The sequence below is a fragment of the Oncorhynchus keta genome, chromosome 35 (genome assembly GCF_023373465.1).
Source record: "Oncorhynchus keta strain PuntledgeMale-10-30-2019 chromosome 35, Oket_V2, whole genome shotgun sequence".
Lineage (NCBI taxonomy): Eukaryota > Metazoa > Chordata > Actinopteri > Salmoniformes > Salmonidae > Oncorhynchus > Oncorhynchus keta.
The window spans coordinates 23,860,940-23,878,959 of NC_068455.1; the positions used below are offsets into that span (position 1 = coordinate 23,860,940).

General features: G+C 44.0%; 1 protein-coding gene across 6 annotated transcripts in view; it reads right to left on the bottom strand.

Annotated features, from left to right (window-relative positions):
• Positions 1-18,020, bottom strand: part of LOC118368159 (sprouty-related, EVH1 domain-containing protein 1-like) — a 76,828-nt gene that overhangs the window by 25,153 nt on the left and 33,655 nt on the right. For all 6 annotated transcript variants that reach the window (XM_035751983.2, XM_035751985.2, XM_035751984.2 and 3 more), the window contains one exon: positions 16,037-16,220. In XM_035751983.2, coding sequence (XP_035607876.1) covers positions 16,037-16,220 — 184 coding nt within the window. The remainder of the gene's footprint in view (positions 1-16,036; positions 16,221-18,020) is intronic.

Below are 18,020 nucleotides of genomic sequence, written 5' to 3' on the forward strand. Positions count from 1 at the left end.
GAGAACGAGAGAGAGAGAGAGAGAGAACGAGAGAGAGAGAGACGAGAGAGAGAGAGAGAGAACGAGAGAACGAGAGAACGAGAGAGAGAGAGAGAACGAGAGAGAGAGAACGAGAGAGAGAGAACGAGAGAGAGAGAACGAGAGAGAGAGAACGAGAGAGAGAGAGAGAGAGAACGAGAGAGAACGAGAGAGAGAACGAGAGAGAGAGAACGAGAGAGAGAGAACAGAGAGAACAGAGAGAGAACGAGAGAACAGAGAGAACAGAGAGAACAGAGAGAGAACGAGAAAACAGAGAGAACGAGAGAACAGAGAGAGAACGAGAGAACAGAGAGAACGAGAGAGAACGAGAGAGAACGAGAGAACGAGAGAGAACGAGAGAGAGAGAGAACGAGAGAACGAGAGAGAACGAGAGAGAGAGAGAACGAGAGAACGAGAGAGAACGAGAGAGAGAGAGAGAGAGAACGAGAGAACGAGAGAGAGAACGAGAGAGAGAGAGAGAGAGAGAGAGAGAGAGAGAGAGAGAGAGAGAACGAGAGAGAGAGAGAGAGAGAGAGAGAGAGAGAGAGAGAGAGAGAGAAGAGAGAGAACGAGAGAGAGAGAGAGAGAGAGAGAACGAGAGAGAGAGAGAGAGAGAGAACGAGAGAGAGAGAGAGAGAGAGAGAACGAGAAGAGAGAGAGAGAGAGAGAACGAGAGAGAGAGAACGAGAGAGAGAGAGAGAGAGAGAGAGAACGAGAGAGAACGAGAGAGAACGAGAGAGAACGAGAGAGAACGAGAGAGAACGAGAGAGAACGAGAGAACGAGAGAGAACGAGAGAGAACGAGAGAGAGAGAGAGAGAACGAGAGAGAGAGAGAGAGAGAACGAGAGAGAGAGAGAGAACGAGAGAGAACGAGAGAGAGAGAGAGAGAGAGAGAGAGAGAGAAGAGAGAGAGAGAGAGAGAGAGAGAGAGAGAGAGAGAGAGAGAGTGTGAACAGAGAGAGAGAGAGAGAGAGTGTGTGAACAGAGAGAGAGAGAGTGAACAGAGAGAGAGAGAGTGAACAGAGAGAGAGAGAGTGAACAGAGAGAGAGAGAGTGAACAGAGAGAGAGAGAGTGAACAGAGAGAGAGAGTGAACAGAGAGAGAGTGAACAGAGAGAGAGTGAACAGAGAGAGAGTGAACAGAGAGAGAGAGTGAACAGAGAGAGAGTGAACAGAGAGAGAGTGAACAGAGAGAGAGTGAACAGAGAGAGAGAGAGAACAGAGAGAGAGAGTGTGAACAGAGAGAGTGTGAACAGAGAAAACAGAGAGAGTGAGCGAACACACCGAGACAGCGAGAGGGGAGAGCGAGAACGGGAAGAGGACAGAGAGAGAGAACGGAAAGAGAGAACTGAGTGAGAATATAGAGAGCACGCAAGCTAGGGAGAGAGAAAGAACACAAAGAGAACAGCGCGACAGAGAACAGAGCGAGAACAGAGAGTAGAGAGTAAGAGAACAGAGCGAGAGAACAGAAAGAGTGGAGAGTAAGAAAACAGAGAGCAGAGTGTGAACAGAGAGAGAGTGTACAGAGAGAGAAAGTGTGAACAGAGAGAGAGAGTGTGTGTGTGAACAAAGAGAGTGAACAGAGAGTCTGAACAGAAAACAGAGAGAACAGCGAGAGAGCGGAGAGCGTGGAGAGAGCAAGAACGGAAAGAGAACGAGAGAGAGAACAAAGAGAATGTTGTGAGCGAGAGAGAACAGAGAGAGAGCGCAAGCTAGGGAGAGAGAAAGAACACAAAGAGAACAGAGGGAGAACACAGAGAGGTGGAGAGAGAACACAGAACAGAGGGAGAAGAGGACAGAGAGAGTGAGATCAAACGAGGGAGAGAACAGAGAATGCGAGCAAACGAGGGAGAGAACAGAGCGAGGGAGAAAGACAGAGAGAGAGAACAGAGGCAGTGAGAGAAAGAGGGAAAGAGAAAGAGAAGAGAGAAAACAGAGAGAGAGCGAACAGAGAGAAAGAACAAACTAGGGAGAGAGAACAGAGACTGAGGAAGAGCAAACAGAGAGAGGGGAGAGAGAAAGAACAGAGAAAGAGAAGAGGGAGAGAGAACAGTGAACGAGCACAATAGAGCGAGGAAACAGAGGCGGAGAGAGAACACAGAGACCACAGAGCGAGAACAGAGATGGAGAGAACGAGAACAGAGGGAGAAAAAGGGGAAGAGCAGAGAGGTCAGAGAGTGAACAGAGAGAAAGTGAGAGAGAGAACAGTGGAAAGAATTTCTTTCCTTCTTAATGCGTTTGAGACAATCAGTTGTGTTCATGACAAGGTAGGGGTGGTATACAGAACAGTGTCCTATTCGGTAAAAGACCACGTCCATATTAGGTAAAAGACCACGTCCATATTATGGCAAGAACAGCTCAAATAAGCAAAGAGACTATTACGTTAAGACATGAAGGTCAGTCAATCCGAAACAATTCAAGAACTTTGAAAGTTTCTTCAAGTGCAGTTGCAAAAACCATCAAGCACTACGATGAAACTGGCTCTCATGAGGACCACCACAGGAAAGAAAGACCCAGAGTTACCTCTGCTGCAGAGGACACGTTCATTACAGTTAATGGCACATCAGATTTCAGCCCAAATAAATGTGAGTAACAGACACATCAACTGTTCAGAGGAGACTTTGAATCAGGCCTTCATGGTCGAATTGCTGCAAAGACATCAATACTAAAGGATACCAATAAGAAGACAAGACTTGCTTGGGCCAAGAAACACGAGCAATGGACATTAGACCGGTGGAAATCTGCCTGATGAGTCCAAATTTGAGATTTTCGGTTCCAACCGCCGTGTCTTTGTGAGACCAGGTGAACAGATGATCTCTGCATGTGTAGTTCCCACCGTGAAGCATGGAGGAGGAGGTGTGATGGTGCTTTACTGGTGACACTGTCTGTGATTTATTTAGAATTCAAGACACACTTAACCAGCATGGCTACCACAGCATTTTGCAGCGATATGCCATCCCATCGGTTTTGCGCTTAGTGGGACTGTCGCATGTTTTTCAACAGGACAATGACCCAACACACCTCCAGTCTGTGTAAGGGCTATTGGACCAAGAAGGAGAGTGATTCAGTGCTGCATCAGATGACCTGGCCTCCACAATCACCAGAACTCATCCCAATTGAGATGGTTTGGGATGAGTTGGACCGCAGAGTGAAGGAAAAGCAGCCAACAAGTGCTCAGCATATATGACAACTCCTTCAAGCCTGTATGAAAAGTATTCCAAGTGAAGCTGATTGAGAGAATGCCAAGCATGTGCAAAGCTCTCATCAGGGGCAAGGGTGGGTACTTTGAAGAATATAAAATATATTTAGATTTGTTTAAACTTTTTTTGGTTACTACAGGAATCGATGTGTTATTTTATAGTTTTGATGTCTTCACTGTTATTCTACAATGTAGAAAATAGTACGAAAAACCTTTGAATGATTAGGTGTGTCCAAACATTTGACTGGTACTGTACATGATCAAATACTAGTCTTAGAATCAACTTAAAGACTACAAGAACCCACTGGATTCTCCAATTACATTACATTTACTACCAGACAAAATACAAACCCTCCATGGCAAAAAGGCCTATGGTGTTGATGGTATCCTGAATGAAATTATAAAATATACAGACCACAAATTCCAATTGGCTAGAGTTAAACTCTTTAACATCATCCTTAGCTCTGGCATCTTCCCTAATATTTGGAACCAAGAACTGATCACCCCAATCCACAAAAGTGGGAGACAAATTTGACCTCAATAACTAACGTGGGACATGCGTCAACAGCAACCTTGGGAAAATCATCTGCATTATCAATAAAAGCAGATGTACTGAAAACAATGTACAGGGCAAATGTCAAAATGGCTTTTTACCAAATTACCATACGACAGACCATGTACTCACCCTGCACACCCTAATTGACAAACAAACCAAAACGAAGGCGAAGTAGTCTCATGCTCTGTTGATTTCCAAAAAGCTTTTGACTCAAGTTGGCATGAGGGTCTGCTATACAAATTGATGGAAAATGGTGTTGGGGGAAAAACACACAACATTATAAAATCCATGTACACAAACAAGTGTGTGGTTAGAAATTGGCAATAAATACACATTTCTTTCCAAAGGGCCGTTGGGGTGAAACAGGGATGCAGCTTAAGCCCCACCCTCTTCAACATATATATCAACGAATTGGCGAGGACACTAAAACAGTCTGCAGCACCCAGCCTCACCTTACTAAAATGTGAAGTCAAATGTCTACTGTTGGCTGATGATCTGGTGCTTCTGTCCCCACCCAAGGAGGACCGACAGCAGCACCTAGATTTTCTGCACAGATTCCGTCAGACCTGGGCCCTGACAGTAAATCTCAGTAACAGAAATAATGGTGTTCCAAAAAAGGTACAGTTTCCAGGACCACAAACACAAAATCTATCTAGACACCGTTGCCATATACCACAGAAAAAACGATATATACCTTGGCCTAAACATCAACGCCACAGGTAACATCCACAAAGCTGTGAACAATCTGAGACAAGGCTAGAAGGGCCTTCTTTGCCATCAAAAGCAACATACAAAACCGACATACCAATTAGGATCTGGATAAAAACACTTGAATCAGTTATAGAACTCATTGCCCATCATGGTTGAGGTCTAGGGTCCAAGAATTCATGGAAAAAACACCAAATTGAGACTGCATGAAGAATTCTTCAAAAAATATGTTCTGTCTACAACGTAAAACACCAAATAATGCATGCAGAGCAGAACTAGGCCGATACCCGCTAATTATCCAAATCCAGAAATGAGACGTTGAATTCTATAACCACCTAAAAGGAAGTGATTCCCAAAACCTTCCATAACGAAGCCATCACCTACAAAGAGATGAACCTGGGGCTCTGTTCAAAAACACAAACAGACCCCACAGAGCTTCAGGACAGCAACACAATTAGACCCAAACAAATCACGAGAAAACAAAAAGTTAATTACTTGACATACTGGAAAGAATTAACAAAGAAACTGAGCACACTAGAATACTATTTGGCCCTAAACAGAGATTACACAGTGGCAGAAGACCTGAACACTGACTGACCCAAAATTAAGGAAATCTAACTATGTTCAGACTCAGTGAGCATAGCCTTGCTATTGAGACAGGCCACTGTGGGCAGACCTGGCTCTCAAGAGAAGACACGCCATGTGCACACTGCCCACAAAACAAGGTGGAAACTGAGCTGCACTTCCTAACCTCCTGCCAAATGTATTAGAGACACATATTTCCATCAGATTACACAAACCAACAAAGCATAAAAATAAAAAAATCCACATTTTGATAATCTCACAAACAGCTGAAGTTGGATGTTTACATACACCTTAGCCAGATACATTTAAACACAGTTATTCCACAATTCCTGACATTTTATCACAGTAAAAATTCCATCTTAGGTCAGTTAAGATGCCCACTTTATTTTAAGAATGTGAAATGTCAGAAGAATAGTAGAGAGAATTATTTATTTCTGATTTTATTTCATCACATTCCCAGTGGGTCAGAAGTTTACATACACTCAATTAGTATTTGGTTGCATTGCCTTTAAATTGTTTAACTTGGATCAAACATTTCAGGTAGCCTTGCACAATAAGTTGGGTGAATTTTGGCCCATTCCTCCTGACAGAGCTGGTGTAACTGAGTCAGGTTTGTAGGCCTCCTTGCTCGCAAACGCTTTTTCAGTTCTGCCCACATATTTTCTATAGGCTTGAGGTCAAGACTTTCTGATGGCTACTCCAATACCTTGACTTTGTTGTCCTTAAGCCATTTTGCCACAACTTTGGAAGTATGCTTGGGGTCATTGTCCATTTGGAAGAACCATTTGCGACCAAGCTTCAACTTCCTGAATGATGTCATGAGATGTTGCTTCAATATATCCACATGGCATCATGAGGCAGGAGAACTATCTATTTTGTGAAGTGCACCAGTCCCTCCTGCAGCAAAGCACCCCCACAACATGATGCTGCCACCATCGTGCCTCACGGTTGGGATGGGTGTTCTTCAGCTTGCAAGCCTCCCCCTTTTCCCTCCAAACATAATGATGATCATTATGACCAAACATTCTATTTTTGTTTCATCAGACCAGAGGATATTTCTTCAAAAAGTACGATCTTTGTCCCCATGTGCAGGCGATTTTGGAACAGTGGCTTCTTCCTTGCTGAGCGGCCTTTCAGGATATGTCAATATAAGACTCGTTTTACTGTGGATATAGATCCTTTTGTACCGGTTTCCTCCAGCATGTTCACAAGGTCCTTTGCTGTTATTCTGGGATTGATTTGCACAATTCGAACCAAAGTACGTTCATCTTTAGGAGACAGAACACGTCTCCTTCCTGAAGGTTATGACGGCTGCGTGGTCCCATGGTGTTTATACTTGTGTACTATTGCTTGTACAGATGAACGTGGTACCTTTAAGAGCTTGAAAATTGCACCGAAGGATGAACCAGACTTGTGGAGGGCTACAATTGTTTTCCTGAGATCTTTGCTGATTTCTCTTGATTTTCCCATGATGTCAAGCAAAGAGGCACTGCGTTTGAAGGTAGGCCTTGAAATACATCCACAGGTACACCTCCGATTGACTCAATTAGCCTAACAGAAGCTTCTAAAGCTATGACATAATTTGCTGGAATTGTCCAAGCTGTTTAAAGGCACAGCCAACTTAGTGTATGTAAACTTCTGACCCACTGGAATTGTGATACAGTGAATTATAAGTGAAATAATAATGTGTAAAGAATTGTTGGGAAAAAAAACTTGCGTCATGCACAAAGTTGATGTCCTAACCAACTTGCCAAAACTATAGTTTGTTAACAAGGCATTTATGGAGTGGTTGAAAAACTAGTTTTAATGACTCCAACCTTAATGTATGTAAACTTCCGACTTCAACTGTATCTATGGGGTGAAATACCACAGTGTGCCATCACAGCAGCAACATTTGTGACCAGTTGCCACAAGAAAAGGGCAACCAGTGAAGAACAAACATTATAAAAACAAACCATATTTATGTTTATTTACTATCCTTTTTGTACTTTAACTATTTGCACATCGTTACAACACTGTATATAACCATAATATGACATTTGACATAGTCACAGTGCCATGCGTTTTTTCACCAATGCCCCATATACTACCCACCACCTGTATGCGCTCATTGGCTGGACCTCACTTCATATTTGTCGCCAAACCCACTGGCTCCAGGTCATCTATAAGTCTTTGCTATGTAAAGCCCCGCCTTATCTCAGCTCAATGGTCACCATACCAGCACCCACCCGTAGCACGCGCTCGAGCAGGTATATTTCACTGGTCATCCCCAAAGCCAACTGCTCCTTTGGCCGCCTTTCTTTCCAGTTCTCTGCTGCCAATGACTGAAGTTGGAGACTCATCTCCCTCACTAAATTTAAGCATCAGCTGTCAGAGCAGCTTACCGATCATTGTACCTGTACACAGCCCATCTGTAAATAGCCCACCCAACTACCTCATCCCCATATTGTTATTTATTACTTGATCCTTTGCACCCCAGTATTTCTACTTGCACATTCATCTTCCGCACGTCTATTTCTCCAGTGTTTAATTGCTAAAATGTTATTATTTTGCCACTATGGCCAATTTATTGCCTTACCTCCCTTATCTTACATTTGCACACAATGTATTTATCATTTTCTATTGTGTTATTGACTGTACGTTTGTTTATCCCATGTGTAACTCTGTTGTTTGTGTCACACTGCTTTGCTTTATCTTGGCCAGGTCACAGTTGTAAATAAGAACATGTTCTCAACTGGCCTACCTGGTTAAATGAAGGTGAAATAAATCAAATAAAAATATTCAAAATCAAATCAAATTGTATTAGTCACATGCGCTGAATACAACAGTAAATTCTTACTTACGAGCCCCTAACCAACAGTACAGTTTTAAAAAATACATAAAAGAAGAGATAAAAGTATCAAGCAATTAAAAAGCAGCAGTAAAAAATTATATATACAGGGGGGTGCCGGTATAGAGTCAATGTGCGGGGGCACCGGTTAGTTGAGGTAGTATGTACATGTCGGTAGAGTTAAAGTGACTATGCATAGATGACGACAGAGAGTGGCATTGGTATGGAGATGGGAGGGTGGAGAAGGGGGGGGGCAATGCAAATAGTCAGGGTAGCATTTGACTAGATGTTCAGGAGTCTTATGGCTTGGGGGTAGAAGCTGTTTAGAAGCCTCTTGGACCTAGACTTGGCGCTACGGTACCGCTTGCCGTGGGGTAGCAGACAGAACAGTCTATGACCAGGGTGGCTGGAGTGTTTGACACTTTTTAGGGCCTTCGTCTGACACCGCCTGGTGTAGAGGTCCTGGATGGCAGGAAGCTTGGCCCCAGTGATGTACTGGGCCGTTCGCACTACCCTCTGCAGCGCCTTGCGGTCGGAGGCCGAGCAGTTGCCATACCAGGCAGTGGATGCAACCAGCCAGGATGCTCTCGATGGTGCAGCTGTAGAAACTTTTGAGGATCTGAGGACCTTTTCGGTCTCCTGAGGGGGTAAAGGTTTTGTTGTGCCCGCTTTCACGACTGTCATGGTGCGCTAGGACCATGTTAGTTTGTTGGTGATGTGGACACCAAGTAACTTGAAGCTCTCAACCTGCTCCACAACAGCTCCATCAATGAGATTTTCTTGAAGTCCACAATCATCTCCTTTGTCTTGATCACGTTGAGGGAGAGGTTGTTGTCCTGGCACCACACGACCAGATCTCTGACCTCCTACCTCTAGGCTGTCTCATTGCTGTCGGTAATCAGGCCTACCACTGATGTATCATTGACAAATTTAATGATGGTGTTGGAGTCGTGCCTGGCCGTGCAGTCATGAGTGAACAGGGAGTACAGTAGGGGGCTGAGCACGCACCCCTGAGGGGCCCCTGTATTGAGGATCAGTGTGGCGGATGTGTTGTTGCCTACTCTTACCACCTGGGGGTGGCCTGTCAGGAAGTCCAGGATCCAGTTGCAGAGGGAGGTGTTTAGTCCCAGTGTCTTTAGCTTATTGATGAGCTTTAAGGGCGTTATGGTATTGAACTGTAGTCAATGAATAGCATTCTCACATAGGTGTTCCTTTTGTCCAGGTGGGAAAGGGCAGTGTGGAGTGCAATAGAGACTGCATCCTCTGTGGATCTGTTGGGGCAATATGCAATTTGGAGTGGGTCTAGGGTTTCTGGGATGATGGTGTTGATGTGAGCCAACACCAGCCTTTAAAAGCACTTCATGGCTACAGATGTGAGTGCTACAGGTCGGTAGTCAGTTAGGCAGGTTACCTTAGTGTTCTTGGGCACAGGCACTATGGTGTTCTGCTTGAAACATGTTGGTATTACAGACTCGGACAGGGAGAGGTTAAAAATGTCAGTGAAGACACTTGCCAGTTGGTAAGCGCATGCTCGCAGTACACGTCCTGGTAATCCGTCTGGCCCAGCGGCCTTGTGAATGTTGACCCGTTTAAAGGTCTCACTCACATCGGCTGCGGAGAGCGTGATCATACAGTCTTCCGGAACAGCTGGTGCTCTCATAGATGTTTCAGTGTTACTTGCCTCCAAGCGAGCATAGAAGTAGTTTAGCTCGTCCGGGAGGATATTCCTTTGGGACGTTGAGTGTAATGTTTACGGTTCATTTTAGATTGTTTATTTCACTTTTGTTTATTATCCATTTTACTTGCTTTGGCAATGTAAACATACGTTTCCAATGCCAATAAAGCCCTTTGAATTTAATTGAGAACAGAGCGCAAATAGAGAGAGCCGAAAACAGAGAGAGAACAGAAGAGGGAGAGAGAGCGAAAACAGAGCAAGAGGACTGAGCGAGAGAACAGAGTCGAGTCGAGAAGTCTCATTGGTGGCAATATCAGGAGCCAGCTGACTCATCAGTACACTCTGTGCCGCATCATTGCGCTTATAGGCAGATCCCCCCCCCCAAACATTGCAGTCACCACCTCATCTCTCTCAATCTCTCCCTCACTTTCTCTTTTTCAGTCTCTATTTTGTCACCCTCCATTTCTTACAGTTTGACTGGCGATCTTCATCTCCTTCCCTTGTTCCCATTGTCTATCTAGTAAAATGGTGGTTTGGACCTCCCGCTTTAACAAGCCCCTAGGGTGGGTGACATCACCAGAATCATGCTCTATATAGCACGGTGGCCCAGGCTCAGAATAGACAGTTATAATCGAAGTGTCTTAGCAGGCAGGAGCCACTTATCTACGATACTTAAGAGTCACCTATTAATTATTGTCAAAGGAAATGGTCATCAATCTAATTGTTTAACATGAATAAAGAGACGCAAGGGCTTCACAGTTTCAGGACGAGAGCATAGGAATATATGACTAGAACCTCAGCGCACCAATATCCAATAAGTTCTGTCCTTCATTCCCTTTTTCCTCTATCTTTTTAGTTTGACTTCCTACATCCCTCATCCCACATTCCCCTCTCCTGAGCAGTCTGCCCATCTCTTCTCTCTGATGATGTCAGCATGCACCACACAATCACACAGCCCGTTCCTATTTACAGATACCTTCCCTGCGCAGAGGAGGAAAGCCAAACAGCCACTTCCTGTGTGACAGTGTATGTGTGTGTGACTGTGTGTGTGTAAGGCGGAGGTTGATGGTGATCTCATCCCACGACCCCCTCTGTGTGGAATGTGTCACAGGCTGAGTTGGTGCATAGTACATTGCGAACATGCTTGCTCTCCATTGTGACAGATGAGTGTGTGTGGTGTGTATGAGGCCCTCAGAGTGAGTGTGAGGTGTTTCAGGTTTGTGTGACTCCCTGAGTGGGAGGTTGGTAAAGTTTTATACGATACTTAGGCTACATGTCATTAGGCTGGGCGACATATTTCCCACATTATTAACGGGATTTGATGTTTTTGAATAATACAAGTTCTACCTTTGCTTTACGAGCAGTGCATGACTCTAGGGTGGCAACACATGAAATACCAGTCAAAAGTTTGGACACCAACTAATTTAAGGGTTTTTCATTATTTTTTACTATTTTCTACATTTGAGTATAATAGTGAAGACAACAAAACTATAAAATAACACATGGAATCATGTAGTAACCAAAGAAAGTGATAAACAAATCAAAATATATTTAATATTTGAGATTCTTCAAAATAGCCACCCTTTACCTTGAAGACAGCTTTGCACACTCTTGGCAGTCTCTCAACCAGCTTCATGAGGTAGTCACCTGGAATGCACTTCAAATAACAGGTGTGCCTGATTAAAATTTACATTTGTGGAATTTCTTTCCTTCTTAATGCACTTGAGCCAATCAGTTGTGTTGTGACAAGGTAGCGGTGGTATACAGAAGTGCAATCGCAAAAAACATCAAGCGCTGTGGTGAAACTGGCTCTCATGAGTACCGCCACAGGAAAGGACGACTCTTCAAAGCCGTCACCCTTTGCCTTGATGACAGCTTTGCACACTCTTGGCATTATCTCAACCAGCTTCACCTGGAATGCTTGTCCAACAGCCTTGAAGGAGTTCCCACATATGCTGAGCACTTGTTTTCTGCTTTTCCTTCACTCCGTGATCCAACTCATCCCAAACCATCTCAATTGGCTTGAGGTCGGGTGATTGGGGAGGTCAGGTCATCTGATGCAGCACTCCATCACTCTCTATCTTGGCCAAATAGCCCTTACACAACCTTGGAGGTGTGTTGGGTCATTGTCCTGTTGAAAAACAAATGATAGTCCCACTAAGCGCATAAAAGATGGCGTATCGCTGCAAAATGCTGTGGTAGCCATGCTGGTTGAATGTACCTTGAATTCTAAATAAATCACAGACAATGTCATCAGCAAAGCACCCCCACACCACCTCCTCCATGCCTCAAGGTGGGAACCACACATGCGGAGATCATCCGTTCACCTACTCTGCGTCCCACAACGACAGGGCGATCGGAACCAAAAATCTCAAATTTGGACTCATCAGACCAAAAGGACAGATTTCCACCGGTCTAATGTCCATTGCTCGTGTTTCTTGGCTAAAGCAAGTATATTCTTCTTATTGGTGACCTTTAGTAGTGGTTTCATTGCAGTAATTCGACCACGAAGGCCTGATTCACGCAGTCTCCTCAGAACAGTTGATGTTGAGACGTGTCTGTTACTTGAACTCTGTTAAGCATTTATTTGGGCTGCAACATCTGAGGCTGGTAACTAATGAACTTATCCTCTGCAGCTGGTTTTCTTTCCTGTTTCGCACAAAACCATTCAAAACGAAGTCCGAAGTTTTTTTTTTTCCTTTTCCCGAAATAGTCACATTACGTCACAAACCCTGCTGCTGTGGTAATTCTTCAAAGAGAGGATGCCGTATTGAGAAATTATGTAGCCAAAGCTACTGATAACAGGCCTTTTACAAGACTAAATTATGAGAGGAGCATTTGATTATTATTAAAAGAGATTGAGTCCAGATAGGCTACTTTAAGAAACTTTCTGGATGGACATATACAGTGCATTCGGAAAGTACACTTCCCTTAAACAAAAAAACAAAAACAGAATAGCCTTATTTACATAAGTATTCAAACCCTTTGATATGAGACTCAAAATCTAACCTCAGATGCATCCTGCTTCCATTGATCATCCTTGAGATGAACCTTACAGAAGGACAACCATCTCTGTAGCACTTCACCAATCAGGCCTTTATGGTATAGTAGCCAGACAGAAGTCACTTCTCAGTAAAAGGCACGGCAGCCTGCTTGGAGTTTGCCAAAAGGCACCTGAAGACTCTCAGACCATAAGAAACAAGATTCTCTGGTCTGGTGAAACCAAGATTGAACTTTTTGGCCTGAATGCCAAGCATCACATCTGGAGGAAACATGGCACCATCCCTACGGTGAAGCATGGTGGTGGCTGCATCATGCTGTGGGGGTGTTTTTCAGCGGCAGGGACTGGGAAACAAATCAGGATAGAGGGAAAGATGAACAGAGCAAAGTACAGAGAGATGTTGGATGAAAACTTGCTCAGGACCTCAGACTGGGACGAAGGATCACTTTCCAACAGGACAACGACCCTAAACACACAGCCAAGACAATGCAGGAGTGGCTTTGGGACAAGTCTCTGAATGTCCTTGAGTGGCCCAGCCAGAGCACAGACTTGAATCCGATATAACATCTCTGGAGAGACCTGAAAATAGCTGTGCAGTGACGCTACCCATCCAAACTGATTGAGCTTAAGAGGATCTGCAGAGAAGAATGGGAGAAACTCCCCAGATACAGGTGTGCCAAGCTTGTAGCGTCACACCCAAGACAACTCAAGGCTGTAATCACTGCCAAAGGTGATTCAACAAAGTACTGAGTAAAGGGTCTGAATACTGAAACGTGACCGACCGGCTCTAATCAGTTTTCTGCAGCAAAATTTTAAAGTGTGTTTTTCACATTACACAAAAGTAGAGCCTCAAAGCTACAAAATGGTATATTACACACTACAGTTGAGGAACAATTTGAAAGTAATTCTGCTTTTAAAGTTGATAAACTTGTAAACTCACTTTTGAGAAATTAGCCTTCTGAATGTTTTGGTACTACTCCTGGAGTCCTTTGTCTACACCTATTCAGCATTGTTGACACCCTCTTAAGCTTCAGCCCCACCCATCTCTTTAAGTATTGATCCGAGTGTTCTGTATGAACAACAGCAGTCAAGCACCCAAGCTAATTTGCTATCTACTTCCAGACAAATGAGTGAACAACTCACTGAACATTACTTGCCCTAGCAGAGCGGGTGAGGCTGTTATGTTATCCAGAGCATTGGTGACTGCAACTGTGCGGTCAGATTGTCCGGCTGTAAATTCAGAGCGCTTCGCACTCAGAGTGCACACTGGACGCTCTGGCCGATGAATAGGATTGATCCGACCTCACGGCGACAGTCAAGCACACAGGCTAACATGCTAACATTGGCTAGCTACAAATGAGAGAACAACCCCACTCGGACCATTTTACTCGCCTTAGCAGAGCTGGTTAGGCTGTTTTCATGGTATTCAGAGCGTTGGTGCCTGGAACTGTGCCGCTGGCAACAATTTAATTCCGCTTTTATGCCGACGACACCGGCCATATTCAACGGGTGTTGAGCGTTCATAAATTCATCATCACTTATTCTGCGCTCTGGCACACTTAGAGGAGAGTGATCTGAAATCTGAGGAGATGGCCAGACTGGATTTACAAAATGCACCCAAAATGGTTACTTGCATAGTGGAGTCTTTTGTTAAAGACATGTAATGGTAACTAACACACTTTTGTACATTGCGCTATTCCATACAATTTACCTTATTTTAGCACCCAAAAAACATAATACTTCCAGGTCAACTGTAATATGAATAACATTGTAAAGCATAATTTCTCCCTTTTCCAGCAAAATCAATGACAAGACTTTCATGCTGCCCATCTCTGCATGATTGAAGAAGGCAATGAGCTCTGTCGGGTATTTAAAAAAATGGTGGATGGGGAAGGGAAACCTATTGTGTGCTAGTGAAAGGGGGAGATATGTCGTGTGGGAAAACAACTTTCTTCACCCGATCTGTCCAACTTATCACATCTAAAATGTTAATAAAACAACATAAAGAGTTTATATAATGTGTCATTACATACCTACTTGAAGATTTGTGTCGATTTTAAAATCTGGTTTTTAGGGCAGCGCTAAAGTTTTTAGAAGTAAACAGCAGCTGTCGCAGCTTTTGAGAGTCATGCAGAGATGATGCAAAAAATGAATGCATTCAGTTGTACAATTGACTAGGTAACCCCTTTACCCTGTGCCTTTCTTGTTTTTAATCTGTGACAGAAGGGCTACCCCTGGTGGAAAGAGACTGTACGGCACAAAATGAGATGTAAATGCGTACCGTATGTTATGTAGTGACACGTCACAACGTACCGCACGTCAGATTTGTCAACACTGTATCGAAACTTAGTTCACACCCCGGATTTTGATGCCAACACAGTCGCTACAGTCCCATTAGGTTTCATTGTAGCCTCGTTTGAATGCTGCAGATGCGCAAATTTGTATGGAATGCGGTTAGTCACCGTCAGCTAGCTAGGTAAACAATGAACCATAATCCTAACTCATGACGTTACTACCCTGCATGAATCTGCAGGTAGCTAACCAACCAGGTTCAATGTTAGCTAGCTAACAGACTATAGCTAGCCGAGCAAATTGCTCTTAGATACGTGTATGATCTTATTATTTGTAACGTTAGCGAGCCAGCCAGCCAGCTAGCTAATAGTATACTTTTACTTGAAATGAAACCACTTTGTCAAAATTAGAAATGTGCAATATCTGAAAAATGTAGCTGGCTAGACTATCTTACCCGTATACATCATTCATGGATGGACGCGCCTCCTGTCGGGATGCCATGGCTGCCCTTAGTTTGAAGATGTAATCCGGAAAGAGGTGTTTTTCTCCATCTCCTTAGCTATCACTCAAATTCCACGGATTTAAATAAATAAATAAATAGTCCTCCAGAAAGTGGAGACCAACACTTATGCAGCTTTACTACACAATATATATATTTTTAAATCCGCGTTAGACAGGATTACCTAGACATACTGAACAAATCAAATAGACAGAAGCATGCTATATGGCAGACCATTCCAAACTCATCTCTTGGCATGTCCAGCCCACTCATTATCTCACCGAATCACGGTTTCAGTGATGGTTGTCGTCTTTTCTGTGGCTAAACTAACTAGAATCGTGATTTAACCATTGTATTCGTATTTACAGAAGGCATACATTTATGTTAATGAGGCACATTAAAGTTCACATGTTCGAGAAAGCATTTCTGCCAAAAAAAAAACACATTTTGATTAAAAATAAGTTTACGTATCTTATAATTATTAGTAAAACGCTCACATTATTAGGTCAAGTTTATCTACATTAAAATAATTTCAACAAAAATGTAAATAAATCCTAAAATGAATTGCAGGCCTATTTTAACAGTTCTGGCAGTTATTGTTTTTTTTAGCTTAATGAGGAGAATTGCACTTAGTGTGTGTGTGTGTGTGTGTGGAAAGCGAGGTGAACCCTTACCGATTTGTCTTTGAGCCGCTCCCCCTTGATGAGGAAGTCTGCTGTGGTGCTGCTGTCACTGTCCGGTGTCCGGCTGACTTTGTAGACGGTGACGCAGCTGAGGCCCCCAGCTCCCAGAGGCAGCCACCCACCACTGGGGTCATCCCGAGTCATGACCACTGCTCTCACACGCGCATAACTGTCACTGAACAGAGAGAGAGGGAAAGGGAAAGACATGATTAGGGTGGGACTGTAACAAGACCATGGCATCAACTACCTCTGCATATAGAGAGAACACATACTATGACAACACAACCATGTCGCCTCGAGCACAGGGCTGCCATTGCACAGACAAAAAATGGTTAGGCATAATGACCGTAACACGGCCACTGCTTGAACACATGCATGACTTGTCACGAAAGGATATGTTATGGCTGTCCTGTAAGGATCCAAATGTGTCAGATCAACTTCTCAAAAAATAACTTCAGCCAGATCCGTCTCAACCGCAGTGTGGGAAGGAGGGAACTGGTGGGGGTTGACAGCTCACACCCTGTTGTAAATCAAGGTCAAGAACTTTCAGCCAGATCCGTCTCAACCGCAGTGGGGGAAGGAGGGAACTGGTGGGGGTTGACAGCTCACACCCTGTTGTAAATCAAGGTCAAGAACTTTGAGCCAGATCCGTCTCAACCGCAGTGGGGGAAGGAGGGAACTGGTGGGGGTTGACAGCTCACACCCTGTTGTAAATCAAGGTCAAGAACTTTGAGCCAGATCAGTCTCAACCGCAGTGGGGGAAGGAGGGAACTGGTGGGGGTTGACAGCTCACACCCTGTTGTAAATCAAGAACTTTCAGCCAGATCCGTCTCAACCGCAGTGGGGGAAGGAGGGAACTGGTGGGGGTTGACAGCTCACACCCTGTTGTAAATCAAGAACTTTCAGCCAGATCCGTCTCAACCGCAGTGTGGGAAGGAGGGAACTGGTGGGGGTTGACAGCTCACACCCTGTTGTAAATCAAGGTCAAGAACTTTGAGCCAGATCCGTCTCAACCGCAGTGGGGGAAGGAGGGAACTGGTGGGGGTTGACAGCTCACACCCTGTTGTAAATCAAGAACTTTGAGCCAGATCCGTCTCAACCGCAGTGGGGGAAGGAGGGAACTGGTGGGGGTTGCCAGCTCACACCCTGTTGTAAATCAAGAACTTTCAGCCAGATCCGTCTCAACCGCAGTGGGGGAAGGAGGGAACTGGTGGGGGTTGACAGCTCACACCCTGTTGTAAATCAAGAACTTTCAGCCATTTCCCTCTGCAAATTCACACAAGAATGTGTCTTTGTTTCACAGACATATCCCGCCGAAACCCTAATATGTTCTAAAGCCAATACCGGAACAATATTTCTAACAAAAAATGTGGGGAATGGGCAGAGGTTACCTCGGTGTGGTTGTTACTTTGTGATGTCATAAAAAAATTTTTTTAAAGGAAATACTGTAACTTGAAAGGTATACACATAATGTGTGAAGTGTCCATCTGATGCGTTGTGCATGAAAGTCATTTTGTTAAGAGAGGGACGTGATTTTAGAAACTATAAGAGGAAATTATTTCTATAACTTTGTACCGCCCCTGAGGTCAGAGAGCGTGTCAGCCTCATTAACTGCCTCTTTTGAACGAACTGTATTACACAATGGGTTAATGTAAGAGAAACAGTCATTAGAAATGACAGGTAATAAAATACAAATGGCAGGAGGGCCTGAGAACCCAACACATCCCAAAAAACCGAGAACAATTGTTTACAACCTCCATATCCCATTGGACCTCATGAGATGTCACTGACTGAAGTAGGGCCCTATAAATTTCGTATTATTTTTGGCCCGATTCCGCTTTTCCCCCAAATTCCGTTTCCTCTGTTTTGTTTTTCCAGGTTTCTAGTTCAGGTTAACTCTCAAAATCACATGGTTTGGTCATCATGACCAAACCGACTCAGCATGCATCCAAGCTCGTATGTGGATTATGTCTAA